The 18,893-nt window shown below is 34.0% G+C and overlaps 2 protein-coding genes across 2 annotated transcripts in view; both read right to left on the bottom strand.

The window, feature by feature from the left end:
- Sytalpha (Synaptotagmin alpha) overlaps positions 1–10,368 on the bottom strand; it is a 164,943-nt gene extending 154,575 nt beyond the window's left edge. Inside the window, exon 1 of the mRNA XM_017612240.1 lies at positions 10,296–10,368. The gene's annotated coding sequence lies outside the window, so the exon portion shown is untranslated. The remainder of the gene's footprint in view (positions 1–10,295) is intronic.
- Positions 7,560–10,970, bottom strand: Oli (basic helix-loop-helix family member olig). The gene is made up of 3 exons (XM_017612243.1): positions 10,523–10,970; positions 10,296–10,460; positions 7,560–8,046 (listed from the first exon to the last, which is right to left on the bottom strand). Exons 1-3 carry the CDS (start codon positions 10,927–10,929, stop codon positions 7,923–7,925), a joined length of 696 nt encoding a protein of 231 aa, XP_017467732.1. The 5' UTR covers positions 10,930–10,970; the 3' UTR covers positions 7,560–7,922.
- Between the last annotated feature and the right edge of the window lie 7,923 nt (positions 10,971–18,893).

The raw sequence follows: 18,893 nt of genomic DNA, 5'->3' as shown, positions 1-18,893 counted from the left end.
CGCAGGACCCGGGTTCAAACCCTGGTCAAAGCAACATCGCAAAAAATATAGAAAAAAGGTTTTTTCTTAACAGCGGTCGTCCGTCGGCAGGCAATGGCAAACCTCCGATTGTATTTCTGCCATGAAAAACAGCTTCTCATAAAAATACAATCGCCGTTCGGAGTCGGCGTAAAACTGTAGGTCCCTCCGCTTTGTGTGACAATATCAAGGCGCACGCCACAAGTCGGAGGAGAAGCTCGGCCAAACACTAACATATGTGTAAGCGCCAATCTATTATTATTATTATTATTATTATTTACATGAACAATTGCGAATTGAGCATTACACTGCTAAATTTTAATAACTACTCTATTGAAATAAATCGAAACTAACATTTGTAAAATATCATTTGAAATCTTTATCTCTTAAGATTGATTTTGACTATATATTTGCCTATAATTCAATTAGATTTTTTGCAACATATACATCTGATAAGTTATCTGCCCATTATAGTGATTGTGCTCATAATACTTCAATTTTATAGATTCTGATACAAGTCTACACCAGACTATGAAGAGTTTATAATAATAATAATAATAGATTGGCGCTTACACATATGTTAGTGCTTGGCCGAGCTTCTCCTCCAAATTGTGGCGTGCGCCTTGATGTTGTTACACAAAGGGGAGGGACCTACAGTTTTACGCCGGCTCCGAACGGCGATTGTATTTATATGAGAAGCTGTTTTTCATGGCAGAAATACACTCGGAGGTTTGCCATTGCCTGCCGAGGAGCGACTGCTGTTAAGAAAAAGCCTTTTTTCTATATTTTTGCGATGTTGCTTTGACCAGGGATTGAATCCAGGCCCTGCGGAGTGTAAGCGCTCACTGCTTACCACTACACCACAGCGGCCACCAGAAGAGTTTATAAGTCTATTTATTTTGATTGGTTTTGTTTATCGGCCTTTAAATTGTAAACTGACCTAATTTTTATTTTATAAGCTTGAGGCCCAGAGAATACATAAAATACGGGTTTTAGTTCTTTAATTTTTAATATCGATATTTCGACCTCAATCTGAGGTCATCTTCGTGAACTCTTAGTTGTCGGTCGACCGGGCACAACTAAGAGTTCCTGAAGATGACCTTTAGATTGAGGTCGAAATATCGATATTAAAAATTAAAGAACTAAAACCTGTGTTTTATGTATGCTATTTATTTTGTTAAAAATTGTTTATGTTACAAATTTCTATAAAATTTAAAAACACTTCAAAGAAAAAATACCAATTTTTTCTTATATAAAATATTTTAAACAAAAAAGTAGTAATTAGTAATACAATTGAATACTTTATTTAAATAAAACAGAAAATTACTTTTAATTTTCATATGTAACCCGTTATGTAAAAAATCAAAAACCATGGAGTTTTTATATTTTTATATGCCTTAGACTTCTGTTACATATACTTTTGCTTTATTCTTAACAGGGCTGCGGGTGAACAAGAACGAATTAATGCTTAAAACACTAATAATTATTTGTTTAATTTAAATACGGTATTCACTTGTATTAGTACTTTTTCTGATTTTTTTTTATAAGAAAAAATTGGTATTTTTCCTTTTAAGTGTTTTTTCTCAAATTTTTAGATACGAAGTATCCAAATATTCACATAAGAAGAAAGGGAATTTAATCGCCTTTACAACGATACCAATTTTTTAAAAATCAGTGAGTAATTTTTCTGGTAAAATTTTTTTTTGATAAAAAAAGTTATTTTTTCCTCTTAAATGTTTTTTATCAAATTTTTATTCACAAAGTATACAAATATTCACATAAGAAGAAAGGGAATTTAATCGCCTTTGCAACGATACCAATTTTTTAAAAATCGGTAAACAGTAATTTTTTTATTAAAATACTTTTTTATACAAAAAAGAAGTTATTTTTTAATTGAAATTTTTTTTTCTAAAATTTTTATAAACGAAGTATACAAATATTAATATCACAAGAAAGGGGGTTAAATCACCTTTACAGCGATAAGAATTTTTTAAAAATCAGTTCAAAATTTTCTGAAATATTAAGTTTTTAATTTTTCGAAGATCTGACCTTTGACCCGTTATAGCACCTGTAATATAAGTTTTCACAAAAAAATTTATATACCATATAAATAAGAGCAAAAGGCGGAACACGTCTGTATTTTTACTTTTTTGCTTTTTACATGTAATAATTAAAAATAATTGTTTACCAAAGGTCCAATTTCGAACTTCGAAGGCCCATATCTCGATTTCAAATCCTATCTTCGAAAAACGGAGAAATTACTTTTTTTACTTATGATTCAGTATCTTAAAAAGAGTTGGTTTGGTGCAGTCGAGCCGAGTGCTGTACAGTCTTATTATATCCGGCTTATAAAATTTTGGAACATGGAAAATCAACAACCGTATTTTTGGTATTATCATCGTTTAAAACAAAATCCAATTTCTGGATTACCTATGTGGAAAAGAAAAGCATTGAATGTTTCCCACCTTTATATAACTTTTTATAAGAAACGCGATGAATTTTCAAATGAAATAGAAAATATCATAACTGGGCACTTGGTAAATCTCCTGAAATCTTTATCAGGTTATTTTTCGGATGGTAGTACTAATCAGTGTTGCCATTTTAGCCGTTTTCCGGCTAGATTTAGCCGGTTGCGATAGCAAACAGCCGGAGAAATTTCGGTTTAGCCGGAAGCCGATTTCTTAGCCGTTTTGTAAAAAAATAGCCGTTTTTAGCCGATTTTGCTATTTACCTTGTTTTCTTAAAATTCAAATATATATGTTTTCATTTTTGACTAAGCGATTCAAAATCTGTTGGAAATGGCTACTAGCCTTATCGCGGATGCAGGGTTATATAAAATAGGGCCGATTTCTCTTATTTTTATTTTAAACGAATATATTTTTTCTAAGGAAGGCCGCAACGGGGATTTTCTTCATAAAATGTTTGTTATGAATGACTTAAATTTAAGTGTGACGTTTAGAAATCCAACCATGTGCCACAATCACATGTTTTTCCTAATTGAACATTCTTGCTGGCAAAATTATTTCCAGCTTGAATTTGCAACTTCTCTCCAAGAACTAGGGTGGCCAGATGCGCTGATTTAATCAGTACATGTGCTGATTTTTTTCTATTGGACTGATTTTTAAGAGCCCGAAATCAGTACGCAAAATCTACTGATTTTGAGTTTGTACTGATTTTGTACTGATTTTTACATTTAATAAATACTTTTGTAAATTGGTGTAATTGACATTTACTTAAGGTTTACATGTTCAAAACAATGGTTTTTTAAAACTCATACGTGTGAGCAGATTGAAAGCATTAATTAAATTTAAACCATTATTAAAAAGGTGTCAGCTTGAAANTTTTACATTTAATAAATACTTTTGTAAATTGGTGTAATTGACATTTACTTAAGGTTTACATGTTCAAAACAATGGTTTTTTAAAACTCATACGTGTGAGCAGATTGAAAGCATTAATTAAATTTAAACCATTATTAAAAAGGTGTCAGCTTGAAATTGTTTCGTTTCCTGGGATTTCGCAAAATAACAAACTGTTTGGATTCAACCCAACCCGATTTGCAATCACGATTTGCAGGATTTACAGGAAAAGCTGGTTTTGCCATTAATAAATCTTATGAAAGGTGGCGGTGAGTTAATCATATATTAAGTACACTGAGAAGATAACAATAAGAGATAATCTTTTGATTATAATTAAACATCCACTGAGAAATCGGCTGTCAGTATTTCAAACTTAAGACGACTACTGCTACGGTGCAATGTAAGTTCTAAAAATTTGGAAAAGGTGCAAACTACCGACTCTTGGATATGATATATGTAGCTTTGCTTTGATTTTTGATGTTCGACCACCTGTAATTTTACTTGCACATACACATTTAACACTATTAAATTTCATTGGTAACCGAAAATTCGTTTAGCGATAATTCGGTAATATACCTTGTAAGGCTTATTTTCACTTTGTCAAATTCGATGACATTTGTCGTCAAATAAGTGAAAACGCACTGTCAAACAAGATTAAAAAGCACTATATTGATGGATTTCGATCAGAATAGGTCTTTAGTCGTATACGTTTGCTGATAAATCGGCGATCTGTCTGTTTTTGGCACATTATATTATCGGTAAAGGTATGGATAAAGGAGATAAAGTTCTGTCAAAATATGTCGACAAATTTTGACGTCAAAATATGACATAGTGAAAACCAGCCATTAGTCAACATTTTAATGTGAATATTGTATTTAATAAGCACACCAACTAAATATGTTTTAAATTTGTAGCTTAAAATATGCAAACAGATTCTGACTCGAGCTCGTCTTCTACTGAAACTGAATCGGCTACAATTTTTTTTTTTTAATTTTCTCAATTTTTATAAATTTTCTAGAAAGTTTGAGACTTCAACTCACATGTCTTTTGTTATAGAATTTACTATATTTTTATAAAAAATTTAAATTAAGTAAGGAAAGAAAAAATGTTCAAAACCTGTCAATTCATTCTACTACTATTTTCCTGAGCACAGCTGTACATACATACGTAATGCCTTTGATTTGTTTTAAAGTAATGAATTTCTATATTGATAATACTATATATATTTAAAAGTCTATTAGTTATTTTTTATTAAATTAATGCGCAGTTATATGGTTGTTATATTGTTAATAATAAAAAATACGCTTAAAAATGAGCTGATTTTTATGGCTTTGTACTGATTTTTGATCCCAACTGTACTGATTATGTCACTATAATATCTGGCCACGCTACCAAGAACTAGTCTTTCTACTTATGATTTATTTAAATAAAACATGTGAAATTGAGTTGAAGCAGTTTAGCCGGTTTTAGCCGGCTTGTTTTTGCCAATTTAGCCGGTTCGTCCAAAAAGTTCTGGCAACACTGGTACTAATATCGATTAAGAACAAAATCCATTTACGAAGCATTCATAGATCTTCAGAGTACTTCGACATTGAAACACACATTTCGTATTTAAATCGCGTGAAAAGTGTTAACAAAATGGATTTTTCCATTGGACATACACTACGTATAATGGAAATATTCAATTCAAATACGCCCGTATTAAAATGAAGCATTTTTTACTACACGGATGGCGTTTTGCACGTCTCGGATGCTTTTTATTACTACCTCCCTTTTATTAGCTCGGGATTTTTATTCTCAAGTTAAAGTTAAAGATGACAGTACGAATGGAAGTTATAATAGCGAGGTTTTAGTTTTTTAAACTATAATTTTATTCATATGTAATTAAGAAAGTATACAAAGCACGCACAGCGGTGACAACACATACACACATACATGGTATGGCATAACCCAGTAGCGAAAATGGTCACTAATGAGGATTTGGTGACATCGTCGCTCTTGCTGTGAATTACAGACAATGTCTTGCAGTGCTCACTTATAAAAAGTTCATTGCAGGACATTGTCGCTTGAATGCCATCAATGATCACTGCATGGCAAAGTCATGCAGAGGTCATCAACGCCTAAATTACCATTTGTATGAAAATGTCATGAACGACTTCCATATAAACGAAGCCCAAAGTCATTGAAGACATGATATGGCCGTACAAGACACTTAAGTGACTAATTCATGACATTCGCTACGGGGAATGTACTAATCGCGCGCTGTGGAGTTGATTCAAACTAACATTTGAAAACACATCTACATGTATGGCTGTAGCTGAGTGCGCAAAGACGCTTGATACAATTGGCTGCTGCCAAGAGGGCTCGGGTTCAATTACCATCAGACGGATCATAAAATAAAACTCTTTTTCTTCTTAATTATAATTTCGTATAACGAAAAAGCATCTGTGCACTTCACAATGACATATTTTATAACGTACACACTCAAATTTAAAACGAGTTGGGTTGGTGCTCTTTTTTTTTTTCTAAAATTTTTTTCCCGCAGTGTAACATAGATTCTTTCCGTCACAACGTGTCGTTGTGAAACAGGCATTTCATTTCAATGAAATGTATTTAGTAAATATATATATTTCCAAAATAGATGATGCAATGAAAGGCAGTTGTTAAGTGATATTCAACGAGTGCGATCGTAAGAATACTAAAATATGTACATAAATATTGCAAATAAATTCCCCAGATCTTTCACGAGTTTTTCAGTAACAACCTCTCGGAGAAGCAACTACGTGTTTAGGTACGTACATACGTAGATAATTAAATATGTATATTTATATAAAAAAAATTCATTAGCTAAATTTTTTATTAACTCAATTGTTCCCTTCTCTGTTCTTATCTCTTGCCAAATCATTTTATTTGTATAGTGTTTACCAGTTATAGCCTACACACAAAATTAATAAGAAATTGCAATAAAATCTAAGTATTTGTATGAAGTGAAATTACAGGTCCTCTTAAAAACTACTAAACACATATTTAATCAACTTTAGGTAAACACAAATCTCTTTATGTTTTACAGTTTATTGCAGTAGCAAGAACTACTTACGCGATATTAGTAAAATACATTAGTCGATCTTAACTCTACATAATTATATAAAGTAAAATTTTTTTAGTATAGGCTATTCAAATGTAAAAACTTATTAAAAACAATTAAGAAAGTCTAAGTTCGGGCGGAGCCGAACATTAAATACCCGGCGCAAGTACTAAATATATGTTTTTCTCCTTTACGAAAGCTACCGCTACATGGTAAGCCGGGGTGTATCAATTTTGAGTAAATTAGCGTCCTTAAATTTCGAAATATTGCAGTTTCAAGCATTTCTGAAAAGCGGCCGTAATTCTAGTCAATTTTCAACGTTTTGCTTTTATGTGGCAAGCACAATAACCATACCGAGTTTGGCACAAATTGGTATAACGGTTACCGAGATACATATATGTGATCATAAGTGGGCGATGCTACGCCCATTTTCCAAAATTTTATCATAAACGTATTTCTTGGTAAAGAATTGTTGCAAGCATCAATTTTGAATAAATTCGCTTTAATATTTACTGATTTATCAAAGATTTTGTATTTCTCTAAATTACCGATATATGGGATGTGGGCGTGGTTATTGTCCGATTTTCAAAATTTTCGGCCATATGGTATGGTGTACCAAAGCCATCAACGGTGCTAAGTTTGGAAGAAATTGGTGCAGCGGTTACCAAGATATACACATGTAATCATAATATTCTTATTTTTCGTCTAAAATTTATTGTGAATATCACTTTTGAGTGAATAATCTTTAGTAGTTACTAAAATATCGCAGTTTTCGCAATTCTGAAAATTACCGTTATATGGGAAGTGGGCGTGGTTACTGTCCGATTTCGCCCATTTTCAATACCAACCTACCTTGGATAAATGGAAACCTACGTACCAAATTTCGTTGAGATATCTCAATTTTTGCTCGAGTATCGTGCAGACGGACGCACGGACAGACGGAGAGCCGGACGGACAGACAGACATGGCTTAATCGACTTCTCTATTCATTCTGAGCATTTATGTATACATTTGTCTATATCTATCTCGATTCGTTTTGGCTGTTACAAACAACCGTTATGTGAACAAAGTTAATATAACCTTGTGCACAAGTGCGCTCGGCTATAAATTTTCACATGTGTATGTATGTATGTTATAGAAAAAAAAATTAAAAATATCACTTAATTTTTTGGCATGACTGCATTGACTAGTATAGTTAGCTTTCTAAATAATTGTACGGTATATTTAGTAAAAATTATACGTAATTTTTGTCTTCGCTGCTCGTTTAATAGCATAAAATAAATGCTTTTTGTGTGCCGCAGCTAATTAATTAAACACACAATTTTATATATGTATGTATTTCTTAACTACATACAAGTGGTTCCGAATAGATCTCTGGCGCCATCTCTCCGCTTGCTACTCTAAGTCGTTATCTCTTACACTCACTATTATATATATCGGTATAATTTGTTAAAAAAAAGTTTAGCTACTGCTTGAGGGTTCGTTGTGTGGGCCCTGCAAAAGCGCCTGCAGTTTCGCAGCAGCAGGAAATGAGCCCAGGTCTAACGGTGCCGCTCCCGTTGTGCTCTGAATGTAGGCCAATAATCTGCGAAAAAAAATTTGGTAATAGCAATACATATAAATACACATTCAATATGTACTTGCAAATACAGTACATCCATACATATATTCCAATATGAGTTTACATATATTCATTTAAATACATACGTACATATGTACATAAATATACCCTGCAAAAATCGCGACTACACCATCCACACATGTAATGAGTATTCCCTAAGGGCCAAGGAGTATTCGAAAATTAAGCGAAATGCATATAAACAAAATGTGGTCCAATTTACATACATTGCCAAGTCCTAGGGCAGGACCATATACTCCAGCTCTGCATTCCATCAGAGTAGCACAAAACTACTACAAGGTATTACTACATGGAGCACCTATTCAGCTTTAGCATCACAGCCCAATTAAGATCGTGTGGTGATTAGGATCGTTAAAACCAGAGACCGAAAATAACCGGCCCATTTATTTTTTTGTCGAAAATTGGCATTTATTTCTTGTTATAAAAACTAATTCACTCACAATAACTTTCATAACAAGTTTTTGTCTTATCTGCATTGGTTAGACTTTTATTTAATTCGATGTTTTCTTACGTTTCGAATTGATCTTTTGTTTTACTTTTTGTTTTAAATGCAACGGTATCCAAGTAGGTATGTTAAAAATACTGAGTGAAGTGCTTCGGTAGTTTGCTTCTCGTTAGTATCTATCAGGGTGTCCAGATTATTTAAAAAAAAGCGCAATTTCTGAAAAAAATCGCCAAAAATCGCCAATTTTTTTTAAATAAAATTCATGAAATCGATTTAACATATCTTTTATTTTAAAAATTAAATCTTGTTATAATAAAGTTTACAAAACCAAAAACGAATATAATACCTTCAGAGGGTAATAATAAATAACACAAATCAGTAGATTTCATACTAAATGAAGACTCAATAGCGGTAAAGATATGACGCACACAGCAAAATCCAGGATCTCTGAAAGATGTTATGCAATTTTTGCGTGAAAATGAATTGTGTGTTGGACTGGTTCCTGAATATGTACGCTTCATTAGATTTCTTGTTACAGTTCCAGGGTCGTCATGCTCTAACAAGAGGAGCTTTTCTGTTTTGCGTAGGGTGAAAAATTATTTGCGCTCGACAATGCACCAAAAATGGCTCAACCATGTATCAATATTGCATTCTTATCCATGAACTCATGAACGACTTCATTTCTCGAAATTTAAAACGAATGGATGTGTTTCAGACAACAGCATGAGTTTACTCACTTCCATCTAAACAGTATGAACTCATTGCTGTGAACTCTATAAAGTTAGTGAGAAACACCGTACAAACAGTGAGATTCATAGTTAGTTTTGAAATCAATGTTTAGCTGCAGTGTACTCATTTGATTTCAAATATGGCATTGATATACTCTTTCCAAATCAAGTCAAGCGAGTGAAAAATGCTGTTATGAAAAGCAAGTCGAGCAATCGAATGACACTCATTGACTTCAAACAATTAGTAGAGAATACGACAATTTTGAAAAAAATGGATATTGATGAAGTATTTTTTTAAATATATTAGTTTTACTAAATTATTTAGTTATGCACCTGACGTACATTTATATAACTAGTCTACAAAAGAAAAGCAATGTTACCTCATAAGACATCGGCTTTATAAGGAACTTGAAAAATAAGTTGCTTTATTATTTAAAAACAGTTGCTGTTGAAAACAACAGATTTGCACAAAATTGTGCTTTTTTTATACCCGCCAGCAAAAGAGCTCAATAACTTTACCGAATCTGAGCAAAGGTACAGAAAAGAGAAATGTTTACAAATTACCACGGAACCACAAATTGCGGATACACCTTTGTTACCTTCAGACAACTTTGAGCTGTTTTCAGGTCTTCTTAAACAACCTACCTTTGTGAGCAGAACTGATAAAGCTACTGCAGAGCTGCGGCGATATGAAAATATTGAGGTATATTTTCATACGGACTGCGATATAATTAATTGGTGACATATTATCCACGAACCAATAAGTTTTTTTTAACGAAACGGCAACCTATTTTTGGCCTGCATACTCTTGCCACCAGCAGAATTACTCACCCGGGGACAGGGCGTTTCGCCGCCCCTGCATGTGTACCACGATGACACGAGGCACGAGTTGGTATGGTATTACATTACAGTGGAGTATTTTGCAAGTACTCTAATATGGGTCATATTATATGGCACAAATGGAGCACTTGGCCCAACGATTTTTGCAGGGCGTATGAATGAGAATGTGAAACGTCACTTACCGTCTTAACTCATCCAAGGCATTTTGTTGCATTAATATATAATTTTTAGCCAACAACAACGTTGCAATCTTTGAAAGTTTCCGTACGGAAGGCGAGTGCGCATAGGGTATGACGCTTCGAAGCTCATCTAAAGCATCATTCAAATCGTGCATGCGTCTGCGTTCTCTACAAAATGAATGCACCGTTAATATTTATAAGGCATCAAATACATATTCACACTCACAAACCTTGCATTTATATTCAGCCGTACTGTTTTCGCTTGACGATTTTTCTGTTTACCACCGCCAGCCCCACCGCTTGTCCCACTGCTAGCTGCTAGAGTAGTTGTTCCGCCAGATAGTGATTGTGATGGCGATTTATGACCGTGACCCATTACCCCACCGCTCGCAGCAAGTGCACTTGGACTGGGCTTATTTTCATCGGTAGGCATGGAACCTTGCTGTGGCATACCCAGTCCTTGTGCATAGAAGCCGCCAAGTCCCACAGCGCCAAGTGGTGTTCGCCGACCGGGAACACTTTGTGGTGGACTAGATGTTGGTCCGGGATGGCCGGACATAAGGTTTGGTGTGGGTGGTATTTGCATGTGTGAATGACCAGGTAGAGCGAATCCGAAGGGGACGTTTGGATGATCCATAGTGTATGGCGCCTGTATTTAAAAGTAGATTAATTTGAAGCCTGTAAAAAGACGAGAAATTTAAAATATTATTTACACCTTTGCGATTAAGGAAACAACATTTTCTAGCAAGACGAATGAGGCCAAATCAAATCATAAAAACTGGCGCAAGTTTATCTTTCAAACGAAAACATTTTTATACATACATAAGTATACCGTCGATGTTTTTGCAAAACCGCCCATCGACCAATTGGAAAACCGCTATATCGCCATAGTGGCAAAAATGAGATAACGGTTAGAAGCAATACCGCCTATCAAGTCAGAGATAAAATTTTATTTGCAAAACCACCCTGCAGGGAAAGCTACCAGTTGTGAACCAGAATGCTACCAGTTTGCGTTTCAGCCCAACTAGTTCACGTTGCATCATCTTTCAATGTTAGCGACTGGTATTTTTAACATGGCGGTGTTATAAGAGATGCCAATTGTCCGCTCCTGCATCAGCACGCTACCAGTTGAAATACTAGTAGCATCATACCAGTTGACGGGATAGACTGCCTATTCATCCCCCGTGAAAAGCATAAGTACGCCATTTTTCTCGCGGCGCTGCAACAGTGGCAATGGTCGACAGAGTAAAGCTTTGGCATGCCAAATCAAGATATCCGAGTTCGAATCTCAGTGAGGGAATCTTTTTTTATTTTTTTTTTGTCATTTGTATCTCTTGTGTAATTTTTAAATTTATTGTTTTAAAAATAACAAAAAATTATTTCTTTTAATTTTTTATCTTATTTGAATATTTAGGTTTTTACCAAATTAAATTAAATTTATGAACAATTTTTATTTTATATTTAAATTGAAATAATTATTTAAATTAATTTACATACTTTACTTTAACAACCTCCAAGCGTTCTCGAACCTGAGATCTCAGAACCAGAATCGGTAGTCTTCACCCGACGCCACAGCCGAAATTTGCGATGAAAGCGATTAACCGCATTTTAGTTTTGGTTGTGCTTATTCAAAGACAGATGTCGCTGATCGTATAAGTTGTTCGAAATCGCCGAAATGGTAGGGCGTCGCTTTAACACATATTAGTTAATGAACTAGTATTTATACTGGATGGTTTGGCATTTCACTGCGGAGAACTGGTATAATTATAGTGCATGAGGAACTGGTATGACTTCCCCATTTAATACCAGTTTTCGAACTAGAATTTCTACCAGCTATTTTACTTTTTTCTACGAGGAACTGGTATAATTATGGTTCGTAACGAACTGGTATGACTTTTATCCTTAAATAATAGTTCATGAACTGGAATTTGTGCATACTGGTTCAGCTTTTCACTACAGGGCAACCATCACTTTAGTTCTGTCGCGCAAGTTGAGCAATGAACAGCAAATAATTGAAAGCATTAATAAGAGTAAGTAAACGGAACATTTATTGCATATTGCTAAGCTAATTTTATTTAATTTTAAAATGCAAACAGCTTTTGTTAAAATTAAGATTTATTTAATGGCTAACAGTGAAGGAAGTAAGCTGATTTTGGAAAAGTTCTTGACAGGTAAAGATAAATTAAAAGAATTTAGTACCAATCAAAATAAAATATTTTAGATACTTGAGCGAGTCCACCAAGTTCTCCTAGAACTTGCGATTCACAGTTGAAAAACTCGCCGTACACCCATGGGATGCGTCTCTAATTAATATGTAGCCAAGAACCAGTTTTTAATTTTCCTACGGTTACGGTATGATGCAATACTGCCTATCAAGTCACAGATAACATTTTATTTGCAAAACCAACCATCACTTTAGTTCTGTCGTGCAAGTTGAGCAATGAACTGGAAATAATTGAAAGCATTAATAAGAGTAAATAAACGAAACATTTATTGCATATTGCTAAGCTAACTTTATTTAATTTTAAAATTCAAACAGCTTTTGTTAAAATTAAGATTTATTTAATGGCTAACAGTGAAGGAAGTAAGCTGCTTTTGGAAAAGTTCCTGACAAGTAAACATAATAAGAATTTACTACCAATCAAAATAAAATATTTTAGATGCTTGAGCGACTCCACCAAGTTCTCTTAGAACTTGCGATTCACAGTTGGAAAACTCGCCGCACACCCATGGGATGCGTCTCTCACCAATATGTAGGCAAGAAGCCTTTTTAAATTTTCCTACAATTTCAAAATGTGCCAAATGGTCTTCAAAAATAGTGCCGAAAACAAAATGGAAAATGCCAGAAAATTAAATTTTTTAAAGCGTTTTAAAAACAATATATTTTTAGAAATAATATTTTTAAAATACACTGAAGTAATATAGTAATTACACAGTGAGACAAATGGTNAAAAACAAGTTATACGTGTCCCGGCGTTTCGCTGGGTCACGTCTAGGAATCGAGATATATATATAACTATCATATAGGGGAAATTGTCACCTTTGGTGGTCTTTTTTTGACATAACTCGAGAACCACTAGTCCGATTTTGCTCAAACAAATTTAAAAAAATTAAAAATTACAATTCCTTTAATCTGTTGATATAACGTTTTTCTATATAATCAACAGTTTTAAAAAAATTTAATATTTTAGGCAACGTATAACTTGTTTTTGACCGATATAACATTTCCCGTTGGTTTCATCCCATCCCGATTTTGACTGTCGCATAGTGTTATTAATTAGCTTAATTATTACAGTAATGAGATTTATTGCAGATTTAGCCTGTTAAAAAAGCATGAATTTTCGAATTTTTGGGCGTTTTTGTACTTTGGTTAGTTTTAAAGGCAAATTATTAATATTTACATAACTTTGGTTGTAATAAATTAAGAAGCTATTAGCTGTGTTTTTTACATGCATATACATCTACGCTTAACGTGTAAAAAAAACAACAATCATCGGCAATTTCCATTTCAAAACAAGTAATTTTGATTTTATCGACAACTATTCATAAACGCACATAAAGTTTCTCGCTTAGAGCTCCATACAATTTTTATACTCAGATACGTGTGCGTGTAAAAAAAACACGCCTATTATTTTAAACACTAAAAATTCAGAAAAAAATGTTTTATGATAATATCATGCAGAGTCTTCTCCGCTTACTATAAATCTTTTACGCGCTGTGACATATAATTTATAAAATTCCGTAATGGTTCTGCTTCGATAACATTGCACCAAACATCCTCTAGAACTCAATTCGACTCAAGAAATGATCGGCAGTCATATTTGCTAACTAGGTCTTCATGATACGCAAATGTTGTCTTTACCATTTTGATAATTTTTCCTAAATTCAGGAAAATGATTAGGAATACTACCAATACCACCATTAGTTACATTTTCCAAAATATTTTATACATATTTACCACGAATAAAAATTCACATAATGAAATTCCGCTCTGGTACTTTCCTTTTATCTGTCTGTATTTCAATGTCGGCAAGGGACACGATATCGAACAGAAAGTATCGATATGGTACTCATTTAAAGTATCGCTTTAAAGATATCGGGTACCCATTAATATCGGAGTAAAAAGACTCGATATTCCAAATATCGATACCAAAATCCAAAAAATTTATATGAATATAGGTCTCGTATATAGGCCGCTGTGGTGTAATGATTAGAAGTGCTCAAAACTTGAAAATGAAAAACAGCTTCCCATTAAAACAAAATCGCCGTTCAAAGTCGACATAAAACTGTAGGGACCCCTTTTGTGCCACAACATTAATAGCCCGAACACAATGAAAACGACGAGCTATGGACCATAGCTGTCAAATTATTTTAACACGTACTCTTATGTAGATAATTATTTTGGCGCCGACCGGGCAACGCGACGACTGTGGTTGTGGCCAGATTAGATCTATTTCTATTTTTCCAGCGACAGATTAGGTTCTTCCTCTTTTTTTATGTCAAACTCGTACAAATTCATGATGTCGCCGGAGCATTCAAAAAAATCATGTCGCCATCGACAAAGCGTTCAGACAATGAAGATAACAAATTGGAAGCTGTGGCCCGTAGCTCGTCGTTTTTAATGTGTTCAGAACTTAAGGCGCACTTTACAAATCGGAGGAGAATCTCGGTCAAACACTAACATATTGTGTAACAACACGTAGAGGTTGAGGTGTTGTCTTAAAACACCGAAGTCGCGGGTTCAAATTCCACCACATGCAATCCTAACTTTATTACACATTTCAACCCTTAAAAGCCCAATTTATATCGGGAAGAATTATCCTTGTAATGTGAGTGTTGCGAAGACATTAATTAATATTAGCGTTGTTATAAAATTAAGGTTAAGTGAAAAAACCGCGTGTCTTTTCTTTAAAAATTCAGAACTCAAGAGAGTTTATTACAAAAAATACAATTCTCAGTTGTCATTACAGGGTTGCAAAAGGTAAAACAATTCAATGTTCAGTACAACATTACAGGGCTGCAAAAGTTAGTAGGAAAGTAAAAGACTATGCAATAATATTGAACAGTGAGTTTATTACATTCGATACGATACTAGGGTTCTGGTACTCGATTCCAAAAAATATCGTTTTAAATCACTGATAAACAAAAAATTTTCAGGTAAAAGTGTCACCGTTTTTGAAATATTTACATTTTTTCGAATTTAAAAAAAAATCGTGCCTTTTCATGTGTTTTCTTTAACTGCAACTACAAACCGGGCAATACTTAGTAAATTTTTTATGTAAAATACTTCCAGATAGTTGCCTCTCCATAATCTGAACAATCAGTTGTATGGGAGCTATATGTTATACTCTAAGTATTCTGTTTATAATTGGTGCAAGTACTGCAAAATTTCATGTTCCTAGCTGCATAAATGGAGAAGTTATAACGGAAAATCTCATATCTGAACAATCAGTTGTATGGGAGCTATATGTTATAGTGGTCCGATTCTTCCGGTTGATATTTTCACTGTAAGTCTTCTGTTGATAATGAGTAAAAACACCGCGAAATTTCATGGACCTAGCTACATAAATGGAGGAGTTATAACGAGGGAGCTATAGGTTATAGTTACCCCAGCTTTTTAATTTTGACTGTAAGTTTTATGTTGATAATTATTGAAAACAGTGCGGAATTTCATGTTCCTAGCTATGTAAATGGCGGAGTTATAGCGAAAAATTTTATATCTGAACAATCAGTTGTATGGGAGCTATAGGTTATAGTGACCCGATCTTTGTAATTTTCACTCTAAGTATTCTGTTTATAATTGGTGCAAGTACTGCAAAATTTCATGTTCCTAGCTGCATAAATGGAGAAGTTATAACGGAAAATCTCATATCTAAACAATCAGTTGTATGGAAGCTATATGTTGTAGTGGTCCGATTCTTCCGGTTCCGACAAATGATTAATACATTATAAAAATACACCCACCTACCAAATTTTATCCGGATATCTCGAAAACTGAGAGACTAGATTGCATACAAACAGACGGACAGACGGACAAGCGGACATGGCTAAATCGACTCAGCTCGACGTTCTGATCATATAAGTATACATTTTAATGGGTCTATCTCTTTTTGTTCTGGTACTTACAAACATCGGACCAAAGTTATAATACCATTTCATGCTCATGAAAGGTATAAAAAATATTCCGACGAACTGATATCCTTCTCCTTTTTTGGAAGTCGGTTAAAAAAAGTTTAAATTTTCAAGTTCGGTTACCTCGGAAACTAGATCTAATCTGGCAAAACGGGGACGCGTGCCCGTTTTTCTGATAAAAGCAATTAATTACTTACCCTCGAACAATAATAACGAAGTTGGTTGTCGTTTTCAATAATTATAATGCAAAAATTCATTGACGACTTTTGTGCAGCTAGCTTGTGCTATTCGAATCACTGTGCGCTGACATAATTTCCACATTGCGCACCATGACTTAAAGCATGCGAAGCGTGCACGTCAATTTCTAACGCAGTCAATTATCAACAGCGCTTGGATTTGTTTTCCATCTGCGGATCATTCACTCGCTGCCTGCTCAATGCGTACTCGGCGCTATAATATTTTGTACAGCCATCTTCACTACCACAGGCTTTGCTTTTACAGTTGAGAATATCCATATACATATAAGTATATAATGTAGGTCCGCTCTTTCCCATTCGATATTCGACACTAAATAAGGCTCTGTAAATATTCGCGAAATACGCTTTCGATGCGCTCAAACAGCAGCTTAGTGCGATGACTGTTAGTTAGAGACAGTCATGCGAACGCAAACAGCTGGGCAAGGCACGAGGGAAGCCGTTGGTAGTGAGTCTTCAGTTTTATTTATGTGTGCTTTTTATTTGTTTTTTTTTCGCCACAAACTAAAATGGAAAGCCAAATCGAAGAGATTCGCGAAAAAATTATGAGCATCCATGTTTTTTAGTATACTTGTTGTTTATTGTATGAACTCCTACACACACAGTTGCAAGTACTCCTTTTAGGTTGTTTTATGCTCTGGTGCTACCAGCATATCCCGTTGATCCTTTAAAATGCAGGCAGGAAGTTAAATTTAATGGAAGCGGATATTAACATTGCAAAGTTTTTGTTTTTGATACCATAAAGGAAAAAGAAGAATCAAAATTAATGTTGAATTTGCATTTTCTTCCGGGCGAATTTCGATGAACACGCACTGAGAAAAAAATCAACCAAAATTGGTTTATATTAGCAAATTCAGACTTGAAAAGGAATCAAAGTGATTCTTGTTTAATACTAACAACTCCAAATCTTTTGTAATATTAACCACACTTTTGCTTGCAGTAAACACATTTTTGGTTTCCGAAATTTTCGTTTGAATACGCTTATATTCTGCACTTCACATATTCTTTTTCATAAATCGGAGATACAAAAAATATTTTTATTACCATTTTAACAAGTTGTACCTAACGGAATTTGAACGCGGCCTTCTGAAATTTAGCAAAAAACAAAAAGTTACATGTGGCCTCTGACGGCATTCGAACTCGAACCCGCTGGAAGCCAACAAATAACAACAAGCATCTCTGCTCGTTTAGCTACGGCCAGACATATGTACAAATATGTTTTCAAATGTTCAACTTGAATCAAATTTCTTACAATCGGTGTATTTGCCATAAAAAAGAAAAATCAAACAATAACTTTTGGCCAGTGTATATATATTTATGGATGTTCGCGATGTTTCGGATTTCATATATGTATTTAACGTTCGCAACTGCGAATGCGAACTCTCTGAATGCGAATGTGCCGATTGTGAATGTTGAGGACTAACATTAAAAAAAGCTATAGCCAACTTATGTATGTCCGTTTTGCGCATGCGTAGGGTTTCCATATGTTAGTATCTGTGAATATATGTAACAAATACATTCAGGGTAGTTTGACGTATCCTCAGTAGCGTTTAAAAATAAATTTACTGGGGCTGTCTTAAGGACAAAATTTATTCAAAAACAATTCAAAACCAAGAGCATTTGCGGAACAAATAAATGGAGCTGCTGCTGAGAAAGCCCAATTGAGTTTAAGATCTCTAAAAGCGTCTTTTCTTAAAAGGTGCCGAGCTTGTATTAGAGTAGAAGGTCGCCAATTTGAGCATATTTTATCAATAAATGAATAAATTTTTCTTCAACAAACTCATGTATATCTTATTTCACGTGAACCCATCCTTCACACAAAATATTGATAGATATAGCCCTTGTTATAGACTCTAGTCGAATTCCGGTAAGTAACAAAAATAATGTCAGGCAGTAATATGTACCTTTTACTATTTAGTGCATTTGACGGTAACAAGAGCAAATTCAATTTAAATCTATTAAATACATTCTAGCGTGTCTCAGTCCTTTACCCACAAAAGCGGCTATAACTTTTTTTTTCTATTCAAAACAGTAAGTGTGGCACCTTTCTTTATTAAATGAGCATTTTTTTTGATGTAAAGTTATAGCTCAGTACATTTTTTTTCACCCGAGATAGTTCAAAGTTGGGGAAGAAAATATCAAAAAGTTAAAAATCCAGAAATAGTCCTAATTTTATGATGGTTCCTTAATATATTTTAACTACATTGCATTTGAA

The sequence above is a fragment of the Rhagoletis zephyria genome, unplaced genomic scaffold, assembly GCF_001687245.7.
Source record: "Rhagoletis zephyria isolate East Lansing unplaced genomic scaffold, Rhagoletis_zephyria_1.1 Rzeph_scaffold_00515, whole genome shotgun sequence".
Lineage (NCBI taxonomy): Eukaryota > Metazoa > Arthropoda > Insecta > Diptera > Tephritidae > Rhagoletis > Rhagoletis zephyria.
This window is presented reverse-complemented; position numbering and strand designations above follow the sequence as displayed.

Bases quoted from the DNA above. Each gene is read 5' to 3' on its own strand.
- Oli (XM_017612243.1), bottom strand. From the start codon at position 10,929: ATGGATCATCCAAACGTCCCCTTCGGATTCGCTCTACCTGGTCATTCA. The intron at 10,461-10,522 runs GTTTGTGAGTGT...TTCATTTTGTAG, and splicing joins CGGCTGAATATAAATGCAAG to AGAACGCAGACGCATGCACG. The intron at 8,047-10,295 runs GTAAGTGACGTT...TTTTTTTCGCAG, and splicing joins GCCTTGGATGAGTTAAGACG to ATTATTGGCCTACATTCAGA.